This window comes from Suillus discolor (genome assembly GCF_016758755.1).
Source record: "Suillus discolor strain FC423 chromosome Unknown F5147scaffold_24, whole genome shotgun sequence".
Classification (NCBI taxonomy): Eukaryota; Fungi; Basidiomycota; class Agaricomycetes; order Boletales; family Suillaceae; genus Suillus; species Suillus discolor.
Genome location: NW_024541271.1, coordinates 210,111 through 226,632, shown reverse-complemented (window position 1 = coordinate 226,632; position 16,522 = coordinate 210,111). Strand labels below are relative to the sequence as shown.

The 16,522-nt window shown below is 48.5% G+C and overlaps 5 protein-coding genes across 5 annotated transcripts; all 5 read left to right on the top strand.

Moving 5' to 3' along the window:
* The first annotated feature begins 190 nt into the window (after window positions 1-190).
* F5147DRAFT_692627 (kinase-like domain-containing protein) lies at window positions 191-2,709 on the top strand. The gene is made up of 12 exons (XM_041437201.1): window positions 191-642; window positions 698-732; window positions 792-822; window positions 874-942; window positions 992-1,024; window positions 1,086-1,261; window positions 1,322-1,436; window positions 1,522-1,601; window positions 1,686-1,767; window positions 1,819-2,022; window positions 2,081-2,214; window positions 2,280-2,709. The coding sequence occupies exons 1-12, from the start codon at window positions 460-462 to the stop codon at window positions 2,455-2,457; spliced, it is 1,320 nt and encodes a 439-aa protein (XP_041293373.1). The 5' UTR covers window positions 191-459; the 3' UTR covers window positions 2,458-2,709.
* On the top strand, window positions 2,710-4,236 carry F5147DRAFT_692624 (uncharacterized protein). The gene is made up of 2 exons (XM_041437200.1): window positions 2,710-3,005; window positions 3,054-4,236. The coding sequence occupies exon 2, from the start codon at window positions 3,060-3,062 to the stop codon at window positions 4,152-4,154; it is 1,095 nt and encodes a 364-aa protein (XP_041293372.1). The 5' UTR covers window positions 2,710-3,005; window positions 3,054-3,059; the 3' UTR covers window positions 4,155-4,236.
* Window positions 4,237-5,600: 1,364 nt separating this feature from the next.
* Window positions 5,601-6,991, top strand: F5147DRAFT_798369 (uncharacterized protein; the record flags this gene model as incomplete). The annotated part of the gene is made up of 2 exons (XM_041443224.1): window positions 5,601-5,854; window positions 5,908-6,991. The coding sequence occupies 2 exons, from the start codon at window positions 5,601-5,603 to the stop codon at window positions 6,707-6,709; spliced, it is 1,056 nt and encodes a 351-aa protein (XP_041293371.1). The 3' UTR covers window positions 6,710-6,991.
* A 2,750-nt stretch (window positions 6,992-9,741) lies between these two features.
* Window positions 9,742-11,423, top strand: F5147DRAFT_692618 (pseudouridine synthase; the record flags this gene model as incomplete). Its single annotated transcript, XM_041437199.1, has 1 exon — window positions 9,742-11,423. One exon carries the CDS (start codon window positions 9,745-9,747, stop codon window positions 11,227-11,229), a length of 1,485 nt encoding a protein of 494 aa, XP_041293370.1. The 3' UTR covers window positions 11,230-11,423.
* A 2,097-nt stretch (window positions 11,424-13,520) lies between these two features.
* On the top strand, window positions 13,521-13,898 carry F5147DRAFT_798368 (uncharacterized protein; the record flags this gene model as incomplete). The annotated part of the gene is made up of 1 exon (XM_041443223.1): window positions 13,521-13,898. One exon carries the CDS (start codon window positions 13,521-13,523, stop codon window positions 13,896-13,898), a length of 378 nt encoding a protein of 125 aa, XP_041293369.1.
* Between the last annotated feature and the right edge of the window lie 2,624 nt (window positions 13,899-16,522).

Below are 16,522 nucleotides of genomic sequence, written 5' to 3'. Positions count from 1 at the left end.
GTGCGCGTGAGTTATCATGTGACCGGTAATTCCCAAAATAAATATGAACGTAACGTTACGCCGCTTCAACAAGCTGCCTACTCCTGATACGCAAGAAAATAAAGGTGAACAGTACTTACTGATCCAATCGATCATGCGTATGAGTGTAATGTTGGGCTCATTCCGCCATGATCATATGTGCAGCAGTAAAATTTCATCCTTTAAACTTCCAAGACCCGTATTGCATCGAGCGCCAGGCCATACTAAATCTATCGTCATACATGCAGTGCAGAGAACAACTGACCTTCATGTATGGACATGTTTGGTGTGATCTGAATCAATATCCTGTACACCGTCTCTACAACAAGCATAGGATTTTTCTTCTCTTCTCTCTCATATCATATCCTCCCTTTGCAGGGCTTATCCGAATTCCATCAGATCCCTCAAATTGAGTTCCAAGCTTGAATAATCGATCTAGCAATGAGCCGCCAGCCGATCTCGCGACACACCTTCACCGCGCTTAATAGCACTTTCATCGTCGACGGCGAGTACCAGTTCGTCAAGGAGCTTGGTCAGGGTGCATACGGTTGTGTCGTTGCTGCCCGTCACCGCCGATCAGGCGAGGGATGTGCGATCAAGAAGATCACGAACATTAATACCAAGGTGCTTATTTCTGCTTGTTCGCTGCGCACCAGGCTAAACAGGCGCTGTATCATAGCGGATCCTCACCAAGCGATGCTTGAGAGAGATTAGGTGCGTTGTACAATCAAGTACACCCCGAGTATAACGCTGATCACTGTAACACGAATCAGACTGTTACATCATTTCAGGGGACACAAGAACGTACGCCAACCATATGTTCTTTAGGCCTACATTTCACGCATTCCTCTACAGATAACATGCCTATACGACATGGATATCGTCTTTCAATCTAGCGGGAATTTTGACGAAGTCTATCTTTATGTCTGTTCGCCTCGTTATTCGCCTCTGGTCCCACTGATCCCTACATTAGGAAGAATTGATGGAGGCTGATCTTCATGCCATCGTGCGTCCTTTCTCACTCTTGACTGATCTGACGCTCAAAAACCGACGGCGCTTGCACATAGATTCGGTCTGGACAACCGCTCACCGACGCACACTTCCAGTCCTTCCTTTACCAGACGCTCTGCGGGCTCAAATACATTCACAGTGCAAACGTACTCCACCGTGATCTTAAGCCCGGAAATCTTCTTGTCAACGCAGATTGCGAGCTCAAAATATGCGACTTTGGCTTGGCTAGAGGGTGCGCATGTTCCTTACTAGTATATTTGCACTCCAAAGACTAAATATACGTTGTATTTAGCTTTACCCCCGGTGGCGGCACGAGCAAGAGCGCCGGAAACCAGGGTTTCATGACGGAGTACGTTGCAACGCGATGGTACCGTGCGCCAGAAATTATGCTTAGCTTCGCGAATTATGTGTGTGCCACTTTCCTTTCTTGTCTATTACTTCGGCATTCTGTATTGTAGCCGGTTTTACACTAGCTGACCTCAATGTCTGTAGACAACGGCCATTGATGTCTGGTCTGTCGGCTGCATTCTTGCCGAGCTCTTGGGTGGCAAGCCGATTTTCAAAGGACGAGAGTAAGTTCATTCCCACTTCATCATGGGCAATTTGCGCATGCATCGAATCGATGAATTGATACTGACTATCGATAATTTGCATAGCTATGTCGACCAACTCAACCAAATTCTTCACTACCTCGGTACACCCTCTGAGGACACCCTTCGCCGTGTCGGATCTCCAAGGGTATGTGCTCTGCCAAGTCGTCAATATACCCAGCTCACTCAAATCACACAGGCTCAAGATTACATCCGCTCTCTCCCCATCAAGCCACGCGTACCTTTCCAGACACTCTACCCGCACGCCAACCCACTCGCCATCGATCTCTTGCAGCAGATGCTCTGCTTCGACCCCGCCAAGCGCATCAGCTGCGAGGCTGCGCTCAATCATCCGTATCTGCAGGTGTGGCACGATCCTGCCGATGAGCCGGTCTGCGATGCCGTAAGTGTAATTTTCTGTTTGAAGAACCAGGATGCTCAAACTAGGTTCACGAACTCAGAAATTTGACTTTTCGTTCGAGGAGGAAGACTCTATCGAAGGGATGAAGAGGCTCATCGTCGAGGAGGTCCAATCGTTCCGTGCTGAGGTGCGCGCCCAGGCGAGGGCCACGGGCCAGATCAAGAGACAAGACAGGTCAGCATCATCCTGGCGCTTCTTTCCTCTCCTTCATTACGAACCTGATCATTAAACCATCTTAGTCTGCCCATTCCCTCTCGGGACGAGATTATCAGCTCGCCAGTGCAGGAGTACGGCCCTGTACATGGTGCAACGTCTGGTTACACCGCGCCGTCCCAGCGCGCGCCGTCGCCAATTATGGATGACCCTAGCGATGCGCTTGAGAAGGAGCTTGCAGGGACGCATATTGGGAGGCGATGATTATTCACCAGTCAGTTGGTTTGAACATGATTCTTACTTCACTTGAACGTTGTGATTGTTTGTTAGAACTCGTAATGATGTACTACGGAAATGGAGGAAATAATTTGGAAAATGCAAAGATGCTATATACATACATACATACCGTACTCGAGTTTGAATCGTTTGTTGTACTGAGACCAAGATAGAGTTTGTCCCTTAATTGTGTGTAAAGTTGCACCGGACAAACAACCCCGCACATCTGATCTGAAATATACTTGGATCATGCAGTTGACAATCACTGGGGCCTTGAGCTTGAGCTCGAGGTCTGAGAGCTGCTGAATATTGGCAGTGTCGCGGACCTAACCGGCTAGAGATCCATGTGCTCGCCTGTGTGTAAATTTGGGTATCTCGCCTTCCGCCCAAAGCCCATTGTCAGCTAGATTGTTGCCAAAGTCTCCAGCTTGGCTAAATCGCTGCTCATATATAGGTGTAATAAATTCTGCAGGTGGCCATCCTTGTTCGTTATAACTTATATCTCCAATCGCCCCATTACCAAGTGATTGAAATTGGTGGGTGCCCAGTGCTTCTGGTGACTGCGCATACTGACGTGTTCAAAGAACATCATGTCGCTTTTCCTCTGTGTTGACTGTGGTGGATCCAAGACGTCTGCTGTCATCACAGACAGATCTGGCACGATCCTCGGGCGGGCCCTAGGAGGCTCATCTAACTTTTCGTACATGTCTGCATCTGCATTTACAGATGCTGTTCGCGTAGCAGTATCTAATGCACTGAAGACCTGCGTCTCTCCACCATCTATCGATCCTATTCCCCTCCCTCCCAACACTGAGATGTTCGCATCCGCATGGTTCGGTATCTCCGGCGTCGATTCCCTAGCTGCAGTCGCCAATGCCTCAGCAGCGCTCTCCGCTCTCCTCAGGATACCCGTGGGTCCGCGGTTGGTCGTGGCGAACGATACACATCTTCTTGCTGCACCGCTTCGGCTTCATCCTGATATCAAGCATGCTGTTGCTGCGATAGGCGGCACAGGATCCTGCGTCGTCTCATTTCAGCACCAGCCCTCGGGCATGCTAAGTGAACTTGCACGGACTGGCGGGTGGGGATGGATTCTAGGAGACGAAGGCGGAGGATTTCACGTGGGCCGTGAGACTATGCGTCAGATGATGCACGATGCTGCGCGCTCGTCGCTGGGGATGGAGCCGTTACCCCCAAGTAGCCTCAAAGCGAAGGTGCTTGAAAGATTTGGGATCCACGAAGTAGAGAATGCCCCAGAGGTGTTACCGGTGGTGCACTTGCCCGAGCCGAGTACAGCAGAGGCAGCTGCCACTGTTCCATCGTATCTCCTCGTTGCGCGCGAGAAACGGTTAAGCCAGCTTGCTCCACTCGTTTTTGAAGCTGCGTTCAAGGACAAGGACCCCTTCGCGTTGAATGTGTTGAAAGTCTGTGCTGAGGGACTTGCCGATCAGATCGCAATGCTTTGCCGTGAGCCTGGAGAGGATCCGAATTTGAAACCAAGAGCAGTGGAAGCAAATAAGGCCGTGTTATGTTTTGGAGGGAGCTTAGTTGGCATTGAGGATTATAGGGCGTTGATACGTGAGGCATTGGCGAAGAAGGGACATGTCTTCAAATATGTGGAGTTCGTTGATGATGCTGCGGCTGTAGGAGCGGTAGGACTAGCGTCTTTAGGGAGGAGGACATGAGTCTTGTCTACTCGTTAGCTATGGAATTTGTTACTTGAGTATAGTCGAAGTTAATACCTGCCCTAAATATTTCCACGGTCCCCATACAAAAACCACCTTGAGTTTTTTTATTTTTCTCCTTTGTGCGGCGACACGGCCAGACCTTCCCCATGTTGCTCATAGCTGCCCATAATCCACGCGGCTGTTCGAGTGTCAGGCCGTGTCCTGAATAATTGGACGTCTTAGCACCCATTATCGCGTCATCCGACTTTTCTGGAGAAGCGATGGGTCGGTGGTTCATACATATATTCCTGTTCTCTAAACTTTGTATAGCATTTATCTATTCCATACCTCAGTGTGCTCCTGTTAAGACCTCTCTTGCACAAAAAGTACAGTCTAAAACGGGCACTTGAATCACCACCGTCACTTGAACCAACACAACAGTCTAGCCAAAGTGCAGGCTCGTTGTCTTACTATTTTATTTCGTAAGTATGATGACAGTCAACAAATAAAATAGGTTATTGAGTAGCCATTTTGTTTCGGACTCGGCATACTGTATCGAGTACGAGCTGCTGAAATGACGACTGGGTGAGATAACACAACTCAGTATGAGTGCTCAACGTCGCAAACACTGATGCCAACATGGACCAGCAAGAAAGCGCATACGATCACCACAACACCCCAGAAAATATGCTGCCCATGTACGATCAGTCGACAGGGCAGATATCGATATGGGACCTTCCCATGATACCAGAGTGGCCACCATTCATTAATGTTCATGAACGTTCATTTCCCAAGGATGATTGGCATGTCTTGTATGCAAATGTAAACGTGTTTCAACGACGCCTGCGCCTCGCTTAGCTGATTTCAAACGCCGCTATGTGCATTCCGAACGTGTTGCTTGTTTTGTTTACTCATCGGCGTCGAATCTCATTTTATTGTACCGCAATAACTAATGCTGTTCACTCCAAACGCATCGGTGTCGAATCTCATTTGATTATAACGGCGTTGTGCCTGGGTCGCCATCATATTTTGCCAAGCTTCCCGGTGTACCCGACTTGGCAAGGTGCGGAACTCAATTCATGACCTCAACACTCATATCTCTCGAGTTGTATGTATTTAGTATGTGGCCACCGATGGTTTGGAGTCTGCTGTTCAGAATAACTAGGTGGATAACTCAATGGTTTTCTACGGTAGGTATCTGCCTAGCAGCCCCCTCGAAGAACACACGCGTTTCTCGTTGTTTGGACACACATGTATAGTATTGACAATGTGCCTTTTCTTATTATAGTGCTCCGCGAAGTGATTCTATTGATTCCTAACGCCGCTGGGAAGGAACTCGACACGCGTCTGTGGCACACACTATCATGATGCTTTTCCAGTGGTATCTCCTAGCGACAATAGCCATTTAGCTCTGCAAAATATGAAAGTGGCAGATCGAGTGGCAGAATCGTCATTCTGACGGTTATGTCGGCGCAATTGCGGCTTGCCGCAAATAGTTCAGCCCCTGCACTCATGGACAGATATAAAGTCTCTATTGACAGGTATCCGTACTTCAGAGACACAATAAAAATGTCGACCAACACAGTCCCGTCTTCGCTCGACTTGACCCTACGTCTTTTCAGTGAACTTTATGAAGGACGGAGACAATCAAACGCCTACCCTTCCCATCCTACAGCGCAACGCCGTCTGTTCCAAGTACCCGAGTCAATCCATCACCAGTTCGTGTGGCTGCCCGTCTATGCGAAAATGTTTACTGAGGAGTTCTTTGCAGGTCGTCCCTTTCAGAAACTCAATACCATGGCTCGGTCATTGCCGATGAATGGACACCGTGCGGCGATTCCACTTTGAACACGCTCAACATAACGAGGACTGTGGAAGCGCCATTTCCACTTGACGCAGGGTCTCCCGGCTTTAGCAGTCCATCTCCCATGAAGTCCGATCTCATTCGCCAACCCCTTCCAAACACCACTCTTGATCCAGACAACAGAATGGATGCACCTGATCTTAATTGGCCTGTCTATTTGGAAGGTCGCAGCTTCAACGTGGAAACTCACCTCGAGTTTTACAATAGCTTCTCTCCAGAGCTTTCCATGACTCCCTCTATGGATAACCCTTTTTCCCAGACGTGGAGTCCTTATACTCTTCCGCAGTCACCTGACACATCATCTTCCAACGAGAGTTCATCTCGGGATTCTTTCCCGTGGGCGAACAACCACGCCCAAGATCATCATGTCGAACCATCATCCAGCGACATACAAAATCACGCGCAGAACTCCGGCGATGTTTATCTATCTAGTTCTTGTAACGGAACCGATCTTCATTCGCCTACACCGTCGCGGTCGGAGGAGAGGAGTGGCTATAAATCATTGAATGGCACATCATGCCGATGCCGCTGGGATGGCGGGTGCCTCTCAGTTCTGACTGTCGACAGGTCCGAAGTGATGGAACACCTCCAACTGTACCACGGTGTTAAATCTGGCGGTGTCAAAATAAGATATCGTGCCATTGGGACGGCTGCGGGAAGGAGATGCAGAAGGAGAGCATATCGCGGCACATCGTCACGGTTCATTTGAGCGATAAAACGAAATGTGGTTGTTGTGAAAAGCAGTTTACTCGGTTAGATTCTAAGCTGCGCCACTTGAAGCGTTTAAAACGAAAGGATTGCAGAGAATCCGAACCCCATGACAGTCGTGCCAAACGCCTTCGCCTGTCGTGGCCATGATTTTCCCGTCAGATATTCTCGCAGCTTATTATTCACATTACCGAGGACAGCACAGCACCGCCGTGCGTGTATGCTCATTTTTGTTACATTAATTGGATCTTGATCTGTGGACGTATGTACTGCCGAACCTATGCTTTATCATCTTTTGTTCTTTCAATGCACTGCCATATCGAAGCGGAATGACTTAAGCTGTAGGCGTCAAGTTCAGGCCTTGGAAGACGGTTTTGTGTGTGTCCAATTTCTGTCCTTTTCAGAGTGAGACTCTATGTAGGACATTACAACCTATACTAGAGACCCCCAGTGTCTCGGATGCATCTCAGGTTCGCGAATGCCCTGATGTAGAGCGTGCTCCCATCAGTCCGCCGTTCCCGCCGGCTGTTTTAGACGCTCTGCCCTTTGAATGAGATGACTGTACGTGAGCTATAGATCAACTAAGTAGGAGTACACGGCAAGACAGTTCATAATCACTGATGACGGACAGGAGCTATAGGGAGATGCATATACTTGAGGTTGGAACGCAAAACGATAGGGATACTACTGTAAGATAATACACAGGCCGGAGGTCTAGATCAGTGTAAGAGAAGTCAGGGGATTCACATGACCGTGACTCGGACTTTTTGGCTGGCCGACCAACCCCCATCAAGTACACTGTTGTCAATTACCAGTGATCCATCTCCGTACTTAACAACGGCTCTCGCATACTGGCAGCCCGGTCTTTCGAGAGCATGTCTCCGAAAGGCATCCTCCCGCGAGAATGAAGCACCGCATGTAGAACAAATCCACCGTACTCCAAGGTGTGATAATAATATATGACGTGGGAGGTTCCCCGATTTCATGTGGGCACCGAGACAACCCGTCTAAAGACAGGTAGTCTGCTGCGTGTCCTCGCTCGCGGGGCTGGTGGTGTTGACACCATGATGTTGCTGGAGATGTTTGAAGACCTGCTTGTGCTCTACAGCAATATGCATTGTGCAGCCATCCCAGTTACATGGGTGCACTGTGACCTTGGTGTTGTGGTCGCACAGAATACCCCGAGCAATCAGAATGGGATTCGCCCTGTTATACTCAGGCCGGAGCATATGATATCATGGACCATGAAATTTTCAGACGAGCTGAAATACTTAAAGAACAGTGAGCCACAAAGAAATGGTAGAGAATGTCACCGCTAACCGATCTGTGTTCATATTGGATCAAAGAGGAGTTGGTTTACGTGTCTTCTGGATCCCAGTGTGTTGACTGAATGAATATTTTATTTGGCCATCTACGCTGACGCACGCACTGGCACGTGGGTTGCAACGCGGTACGACAATGAGTCGGCCCCGGAGATGAACGAAACCATATATATGACCGATTCGTAGTAGTATACTAGTACGCCTCTTCCTTCAGTCCATCACACGAGCTGAGGGTAAGCCGTTTTCTCCATATCACCTAAATGCTGACATCTACACTACAAGAGACTGATTGTGACATTGTCTGGATCTAGAATTCTGCAGATAAGTCGCCTTTTCATGGCTTTTAACTTGACTGATCTCTGGCGCTGTTCCCCACCTCGACAAGAGGCACGAGTGTTGGCTGGAATCGCCAGGTTTCCATTGAGCTCTTGGGTTTGTGAAATTCCGCTACAGTGGTGGTGGAAGAGATAGATTGGTTACGCGCTGTGTCGTCGCAACCTTCAAACAGGCAAGTGGAATGGATGATAGTCAATTCTGGTGGAGCGGGGCGTCCCGTCAGACCTAGGCAGGTCCGGGTGCAGTAGCAGGTGTCCTGGCTCGTAGTCGGTGGTCCTCGCGCGTGCCGTAGTCTGTCCTCGATAGATAGACCCGTAGCCTCCCGCTATAGAGGTCTGGCCTTGGTTCCCTTGTGGTCCGTGCCCGTTCCACTGGTCAGTATGCCAATGTTGCCGTCCCAGAGCAGATTACCATAAGTGACCCACTTATTAAATCGATTTCACATTGGAAAGCCTTTGTGGCACCCGGGTAGATCCAATTTTGATCCGTCGATCGGGGATGCGATCCACAGCCACCCGACTAGCAAGTCCCTTGAAAGTTCACCGACAGCAGCTGAGATACCAAAGTGCAGTGGATGAAACGACTAGCTGCAGATACGGTACACGGACCTAGACGAATCATCTGTCAGAGGAGCACTGTGAGCACGCGTCATTAGCGAAATAACAAACAGTATGGTATCTATGTCATGTCTCGCGTATTGTTATGACGTCTCGAAGGAGCCAAGTGTACCGGAGTAATCGGGATGGTGGAGGGATCTGGATTCAATATGAAGCTTGTGACCCGTGGTATGTACCAATCGGACTAGGGTTAGACCGACGAGGCCAGGCCCGACAAGTGACTGCCAGTGCCGATGTGGTATCTGGCGACGTGATAGTTGAAGTGCGAATTCACAAGAACTGGCGATATAGCATTTCCCTCCCTTCGATTCCGAATCCTTTGCACTGTGGACAAACGAACATTTGTCAGTCTACTTCGAGTGAAAGTGCTGTGGTAACTTGGCCATGACCGTGGCAGCACAGTGTTGAGGAAGGCGAGGACCCAATGAAACTGCATCAAACTTGGACCCATAAATGCTATGCTGAGCGCTGGTAGTGACCGCGAACAATGGCATCATGTAGGCATCTCGTGGAAGCCCGATTTGACTCGACTCTGGATGTGCTTCTATTACGATGGTGGAAAGCAAATACATGCCGCGAGTTCCAGCGCATGAACGCTTGATAAATTCCAGTGGTGAGCATTCGGCGCGCGGACGACAGAACCATGGTGGATTTGATTCAGAGGCTTCCAAGGAAAATAATAAGCTGGCCCGAGGGCCCGGCCCGGAGTCCCGGACGGACATAATTCTGCGTACCAGTGGAGCTTGCTGACCTGCAGTCTCATGCGTTTTGGAAGATTCGGATTCACGTACCGTTTTCTACCATCCAAAACACATTTCCGCATCATGACACCAAACTACGAATCCTGGTCAAAGGATGAGCTGATCGCACGTCTCAAAGAGCTGGAGGCAAAAAAGCACCCCAAGTCAACTCATTCACCAACATCTAAAAAACCATTTCATTTTTCATCCCACCCGAAGCGGAAGATCGCTATCAAGTTCTGTTACTCGGGGTGGGAGTATAATGGGCTGGCATATCAAAACGGTCCTACGCCTCTTCCAACGGTCGAGGACGTCTTGTTTAAAGCCTTTGTAAAGGCAAGGCTCGTCGACGAAACTGGCGGCTTGGATGGATGTGGATGGGAGAAATGTGGAAGGACTGATCGAGGAGTGAGTGCTGCTGGTCAGGTAGTTTCGTTATGGGTTCGAAGTGCTCTCCCCACCGAAACTTCTTCCAAGGTAACATCATCACCACCGTCTGAGGATGTATCCACGGAGGACACTCCCCAAAACACCTCACTCCAGTCTTCTACAAAACACGAGCTCCGCTACGTATCCATACTAAATCGCTTGCTCCCTCCAACAATCCGCGTCTTAGCATGGTCTTCCATTTCCCCCGATTTTTCTGCTCGATTCAACTGTAAACACAGACATTACAAATACTTCTTCACCTCTCATGGACTCGATGTATCTCTAATGCAATCAGCTGCCAACCATCTCGTTGGCGAACATGACTTTCGCAATATGTGCAAGCTTGATCCAGGAAAACAAATCACCAACTTTCACCGCTGTGTCATGCGCGCACAGATCAATCCGCTCTCTCCAGAGTCTGATGGCGATAATCGAGTATACGTATTCGATCTCGTAGGATCCGCTTTCCTATACCATCAAGTTCGACATATCATGGCTCTCCTTTTCCTCGTCGGAACAGGAGTTGAACAACCGTCCATTATACCAGCTCTTATGAACGTCTTTCATGCAGAATCAGATTCATCAACAAAGTCTCCGTTGCCACTGGTAGATCGCAAACCCGAGTATCAGATGGCAGACGCCCTTCCTCTCATGCTTTGGGATTGTGCATACGCAGATTCGGATGTCACATGGCAAACCGACGGCGACGGTACAGAGAGCGGCGCCGGCTCAGACCTCTATCATCAACTCCATTCTATTCATCAACGCTCCCTCATCCACACAGTCCTAGACGAGCACTTCTTCACAGCTGCCACTCAATATCATTCTCCACCACCTCAATACTTCCCTTTCAGTCAGACAGGACTGACACCTCACACGCTTCCTCATTCGACTTCGGGTCGAGAACCGGTCCTTGGTGTGCCACTCGGCGCAGGGACGTACAAGCGCAACGCAAGGTACATTCCTTTGTTGGAGAGGAAGAGACTTGATCACGTCGATGTGGCCAACGAACGATGGCGAATAGGCAGGGGGAGCAAGTATAGCAAGCAAAAGACGTCTGATGATGGAACCGAATGAACGCGCACTTGTGTACGCCGTTTCGCGGTAGGCTATTGGGTAGTATGCAACCTTGTGCTTTATGTACTTCGACCGGTACATTTTGATTATATTTCTGTACTACACTTTGTGTCCAATCCTACCCTTTTCGCATACGATTATTTCCTCGTTTCCCCAGTGACTGCGCGCGTTAAATCCGTGAGTCGGTGAAGAAGTGAAATGGAGAAAGTACACAAAGGAAATGCTTGCTTTATTGAAGCAGATAGCTTCTCGGGTGGAAGCCCCGATGGCGGCCCCAACCTGTGCGAGAGAGAGCCGAGGTGAGCTGCAATTCCCAGGCGTCAGTGAGAGCGACGCAGCGAAGTGAACCTCGGATCCCAAAATTGTAGGAGCCTCAGAGCGACGCTTCGAGGTGAGGGAAGCAGTGTTGGAAAGAAGAGATAGCAGATTGGGGGCGTCCGCGTGAGCAATGTTACGGGCATTCACATGAGTGAATATGTGGGCATCCGCGTGAGCAAGGTGCAGGGATAAGATAAAAACCAGTATGCATGGCAGTCTACTTCACATCAAGGTGAGTGAGCAGATAGTTCCCTCCTCTTATCAGGTTTCCTGCCCTGATGGGCGACAAGGAACCCGACGAGAGTTTGCAACGGCAAACTTCCTGCATGAGTAAACTTGAGAGGGCGGCGCAGGAGTGTTTTGGATGCCCTCTACCCATGGCCAGCTTCCCCGCCGGACTTGTCTTCATTGCATGCGGATGCGTGCAAGGATCCAGGCCCTCAGAGCCTATCGTGTTGCCAGGTAGCCAACGAAGATAGCCTAGAAAATAGAAATCAGGCCAATAAAATTTTGGGAGTCACCTATAGTAGGGTCGCGAAATTTTCGACGAGGAAACACGGAAAAAAAGAAAAGCAGCCAGGTTTGAGCCTGCTGGAGCGTGGCGTGAGCACTGCGTGGTGCGGAGGCCACGTGCTGCAAGTGCTGCCGCTGCAAAGTCCTAACTCTAACCCTACACGAGCTCACGCCCGTTGTGCCTTCGGCACAAATCGAAGGAGCGCTACGCGCTCCTTCAGGGGAGGAAAATGAGTGTTGTTCCTTCGTCACAGGAAGCCAAGGAGGGCTACACCCTCCTTTGGCTTCCTGGCCTCAGGCTGCATCCTAATAAATTGTGCATTTTGAATAACTTTGAAAATACATTTATGAGCAGTTCAAAAAAACTAAAAGTACAATCTACCACCACATAAAGTACATAGTAAGATCTACATTCTTTGAGCAGGATTCTGACAAAATTACAAAATATATAACAGTACTGTAGAGATATGACACTAGGTTCGTCACAGGTCACAGCCCTTAACGAATCGAATCTATTTGGTGTGACTGTCACATGAATTTTTGGTGGGACGAAGCTAATTTGTGACATATGGGAAAAAAAACATAGGTTATGCGCTAATGGGACCAGAAATCATCATACATCGAATTTGCGATGCGTCTACGCTTTCCACGCCCGTAATCAACCTTCGGAACACTATTCGAGCCACTCTCCACATCTTTGGCAGTCGACAGGCAGAGTCCGAGATGGGATGGTTGGTTGCATTGGAGTTGGGATCCTGAGTAATCGTGTGATCTCATGTTGAACAGAAGGCGGCAGTTTGCTCTGGTCAAAAACACGACCACATGAGAGCCACTCTGAAGCAACAAACATATCAGTTTGCGATGGCATGATGGGCGCTTGAAAACGGATCATACTAGTAGACTCACCTGGCAGGCTTTAAGACCACAGAGTCTCCAATTCCACTCGTTACCAGTCAGCGCTATGCGAGGCGAATCCATGACAGACTGAAGCAAGTTGCTTGAATCACGAAGCAGCATGTCAGATGGTTGCAAATGGTGTTGCGAGCGGCGAAGCACTACGATCCGCAGGCGAATCTATTTGGGTAAGGTCACAGGTCACCTGGACATTCGAACCTGTAAGACTAAGCGTGACATCGTCACGGGCTGCACGTGACGAACCTAGTGTCGTATCTCTACAGTATCATTGAATGTATTTATTTTCCCATCTTTGCCTGCCAGAAAAAAGTTCCCAGGGTTTTAAGGCCTTGCAAGACATTTTAATGCTCTATTTGGAGGGTGTCCTTATAAGGGCTTTTGAACGGGTAAGATAATATTTTAATGCCATTATTTTACACTTATAAGGGCCCTTTTGATGATCTTACATTGAGTTTTGCCTCGCCGTGCCTCAGAATGGCCCATTAAAATGCCTTGTAAGGCCCTCTTAAGGTGCCTAGCCAAACTTGTAATCCGGCAGTATTACAATGGTACCTAACTTTTTTCCAACACCTACCCATCTCCCAATTGTCTCCTACATCCTCCCGTCTCCCGTCTCCCGTCTCCCGTCTCCCGTCTCCCGTCTCCCGTCTCCCGTCTCCCGTCTCCCGTCTCCCGTCTCCCGTCTCCCGTCTCCCGTCTCCCGTCTCCCGTCTCCCGTCTCCCGTCTCCCGTCTCCCGTCTCCCGTCTCCCGTCTCCCGTCTCCCGTCTCCCGTCTCCCATCTCCCGTCTCCCATCTCCCGTCTCCAATTTTCAAGTCTCTACATTGTCTTTTGCTCCCTTTTTGATTTTTCACAACTGTTTCCTGTCATTTTTTCCTGATCTCTTTTATCTCCTTCACCACATATTTGTTGTTCCATTTTAAGTTTTATTATTTACTGTATGTATGTACCATAAACAATTACAGGAAGGAAAACACTTGAATTTTGTAAATGTAGTACTTGTAGTGTGCTACTCTAATGGGCAACGGAAATCAAGTCGGCGCTCGAAAACACGTGACAAAGCCATGCGAGTTTCCAAAAAGAGGTTTAAGCGAGCTAAGCACTCCCATGTGGCCTTTAGCGAAATACGCGAAATACGCGAAAGCCACGCGAGCACCCGTGCGTTTCCGAAACCGTCGTACTTTACTTCTTAGATTCGTACCTCGCTTTGGGGTAGAATATCAAATAACTCAACTGACACCGAAATGTTTAATGGTTCGAGCATGGTCGGGGCAAGAGGCATGAGTATTGCGTGTCTAATTCTAACATATATAACCGCCGGTATGTTGTCCACCACGTCATGCTGTGTCATCGTGTAGTATACATAGGAGAGTGGTAGTCCAAGATAGGATCAACAATAAAATAAGAAATGCTACCGCTACAACATGCATTGTAAATTGTGCACCAGTAAACCAATTCCTATCCGATGTGCCACAGTAGAATTTGACCGTCGAGGGCTATCAGAACTGTACAAACAATCTGGAGACTATAATAAGACAATACCAATGATGGGTCCAAGTGTATACTTCAGCGTCACGAATCGATCATGACAGCCTAGCGCATATAATTCTATATCAACAGAGAGGAATTGTCAATGCAATGTTCGTATGCAGAACCAATAATTGACAACCTGACCAAGTAGGCAATTGGTACGTGCGAGGGGAAGAGGGGAAGGCGGAGCTGACTAAGTTATGAGAGGCCGCAGGTCCAAGAACGTCAAAACTCTGTTAAACCAAAATCGAAAACCGTGCCCATCTCAGCCAGCTGAAGAGGGGTTTAACTAAAAAGAATGTCTGAGTTTGGATATTGGTTTCCCGATTTCTAGACACTGACATCACATAGCATGCAACAAACCATCCGAAATATCGCAAAAGAGGGGTGGCCGTTGTCAGAATGATGCTCGACTTTGGGTGAAGAAGAATTCTGCTTGAGAACAATCCGGGTGGTGATCGCGATGCTTGGTAGCGAGGTCGTTCCTAGCTGGCATTGTTGTGTCGCAAAGAGAACATTTAGATCTGATACCAGCGTGCTTGATGATGTGACGCCCAAAACTCTGGAACTTCAGCTGATCTTCACAGCGACCATGAGCTGTAATCCAGAGGCAATGATAGGTTTTCTTGTTGCTAATCCCAATACCATGATCTTGGCGCAGGTGAGTAAGAATAACTTTGGGTGTAGCTTGAAGCTCGTGACCACAAAGCGCTCCTTCGTCATCCCATTGGCAAAGAAATGTGCCATGGTACTTATGGGAGCAGTCGTTATGGTATGGCTCGAAGCGACTAGTACTGCACGGAAGGCAAAGTGGTAGGTTATCGGAGACATCATGGAAATTTTCAAGCAAGTCATCTTCCATCTGAAGAATGGGAGTGGGGGCGGAGGGTCGAGGGATGTTCATTCCTATTATTTGGTTGTTCGCCGAGTAAAAACCCATGTATGTAAATCCTAGGTGGGAGCACAGCTAAGTAAGGAGGGTGTATTGACGATCATGAATATTCTCACCAGACCATGGATGAACCAAAGGACGACTGGGCTGTGGTGCGTGTAGTATATGAGGAGACCATATGGGATCATCGACCACAGTTCTGTTTCGACTAGAGCAACCAAGTTTTCACCAGTGAATACTAAAATTATAGAGAACAGACGCACCTCTCAAACAGAACAGTGACTAAATGATCCGAGTCGTCGGTAGGCACAAAACCACCATGTGAACCTGCAGATTGGTGGGCAGAGATGGATGTGTACCAATCAAAACTCTCTAGCAGATCACTAGGTTCAGAAAAAGAGTCAGAGATATCCATAGATACCGGTCCACTCAGCAGACAATGTTGCTCTGTTTTTAAGAGAGGAGTCGAGCATTGTGGGCATGTACTGGCATGTTTATCATTACGACATCTGTAATGCCGAATTATACTGCATACACAGCAGCAGAAAGATTCTGTAGGGACACATCACAGAAGGCAGCTATAGAATGCTGGCATGAAAAGTATCATTAGCAGGGGTGAACATGCCAAACTGCGGAAAGCTACCGACGATTTTGCCACCAGTCACTACTTCATTTCCTAGCAACTGCCAGGGTGCTTATCTTCATGAGCAAAAACAGTTATTTTATCACCCTTGGAAGTTGGAATAGTTGCACTGCCGAGGTCCCAAAGACGTATGAGGCCTTGAGGGTTTGCCAATCTAGGTTGCGGCAGGCTCCGAGTCAACATATTAGATGATGGAACAAGGGGAGCAACATTGTAGTTGCCAGAATGAGTGTGTGCCATATCGGTGGACGGTTAATTAATGTTGATGACGTAGAATTGAACCGAGATTGACTTGAAGGTAAACGATCCGGAGCCGTGTACTTGGTGGTTTGCAGCATCAGGACGAAAAAGTGTGTTCTGTGTACCATATCGATATCATGGCAGCCTTCTAAATTTGAGGGATCCGTGGCGGCGTAGTGGGGCATAACGTAAAAATGTGAGAAATACATACTATACCCAAGATATACCACCACTCACAATCT

Coding starts and splice junctions, on each gene's coding strand:
- F5147DRAFT_692627 (XM_041437201.1), top strand. CDS start 460: ATGAGCCGCCAGCCGATCTCGCGACACACCTTCACCGCGCTTAATAGC. Junction 1,768..1,818: donor GCCGTGTCGGATCTCCAAGG/GTATGTGCTCTG, acceptor CAAATCACACAG/GCTCAAGATTACATCCGCTC. Junction 2,023..2,080: donor ATGAGCCGGTCTGCGATGCC/GTAAGTGTAATT, acceptor TCACGAACTCAG/AAATTTGACTTTTCGTTCGA.
- F5147DRAFT_692624 (XM_041437200.1), top strand. CDS start 3,060: ATGTCGCTTTTCCTCTGTGTTGACTGTGGTGGATCCAAGACGTCTGCT.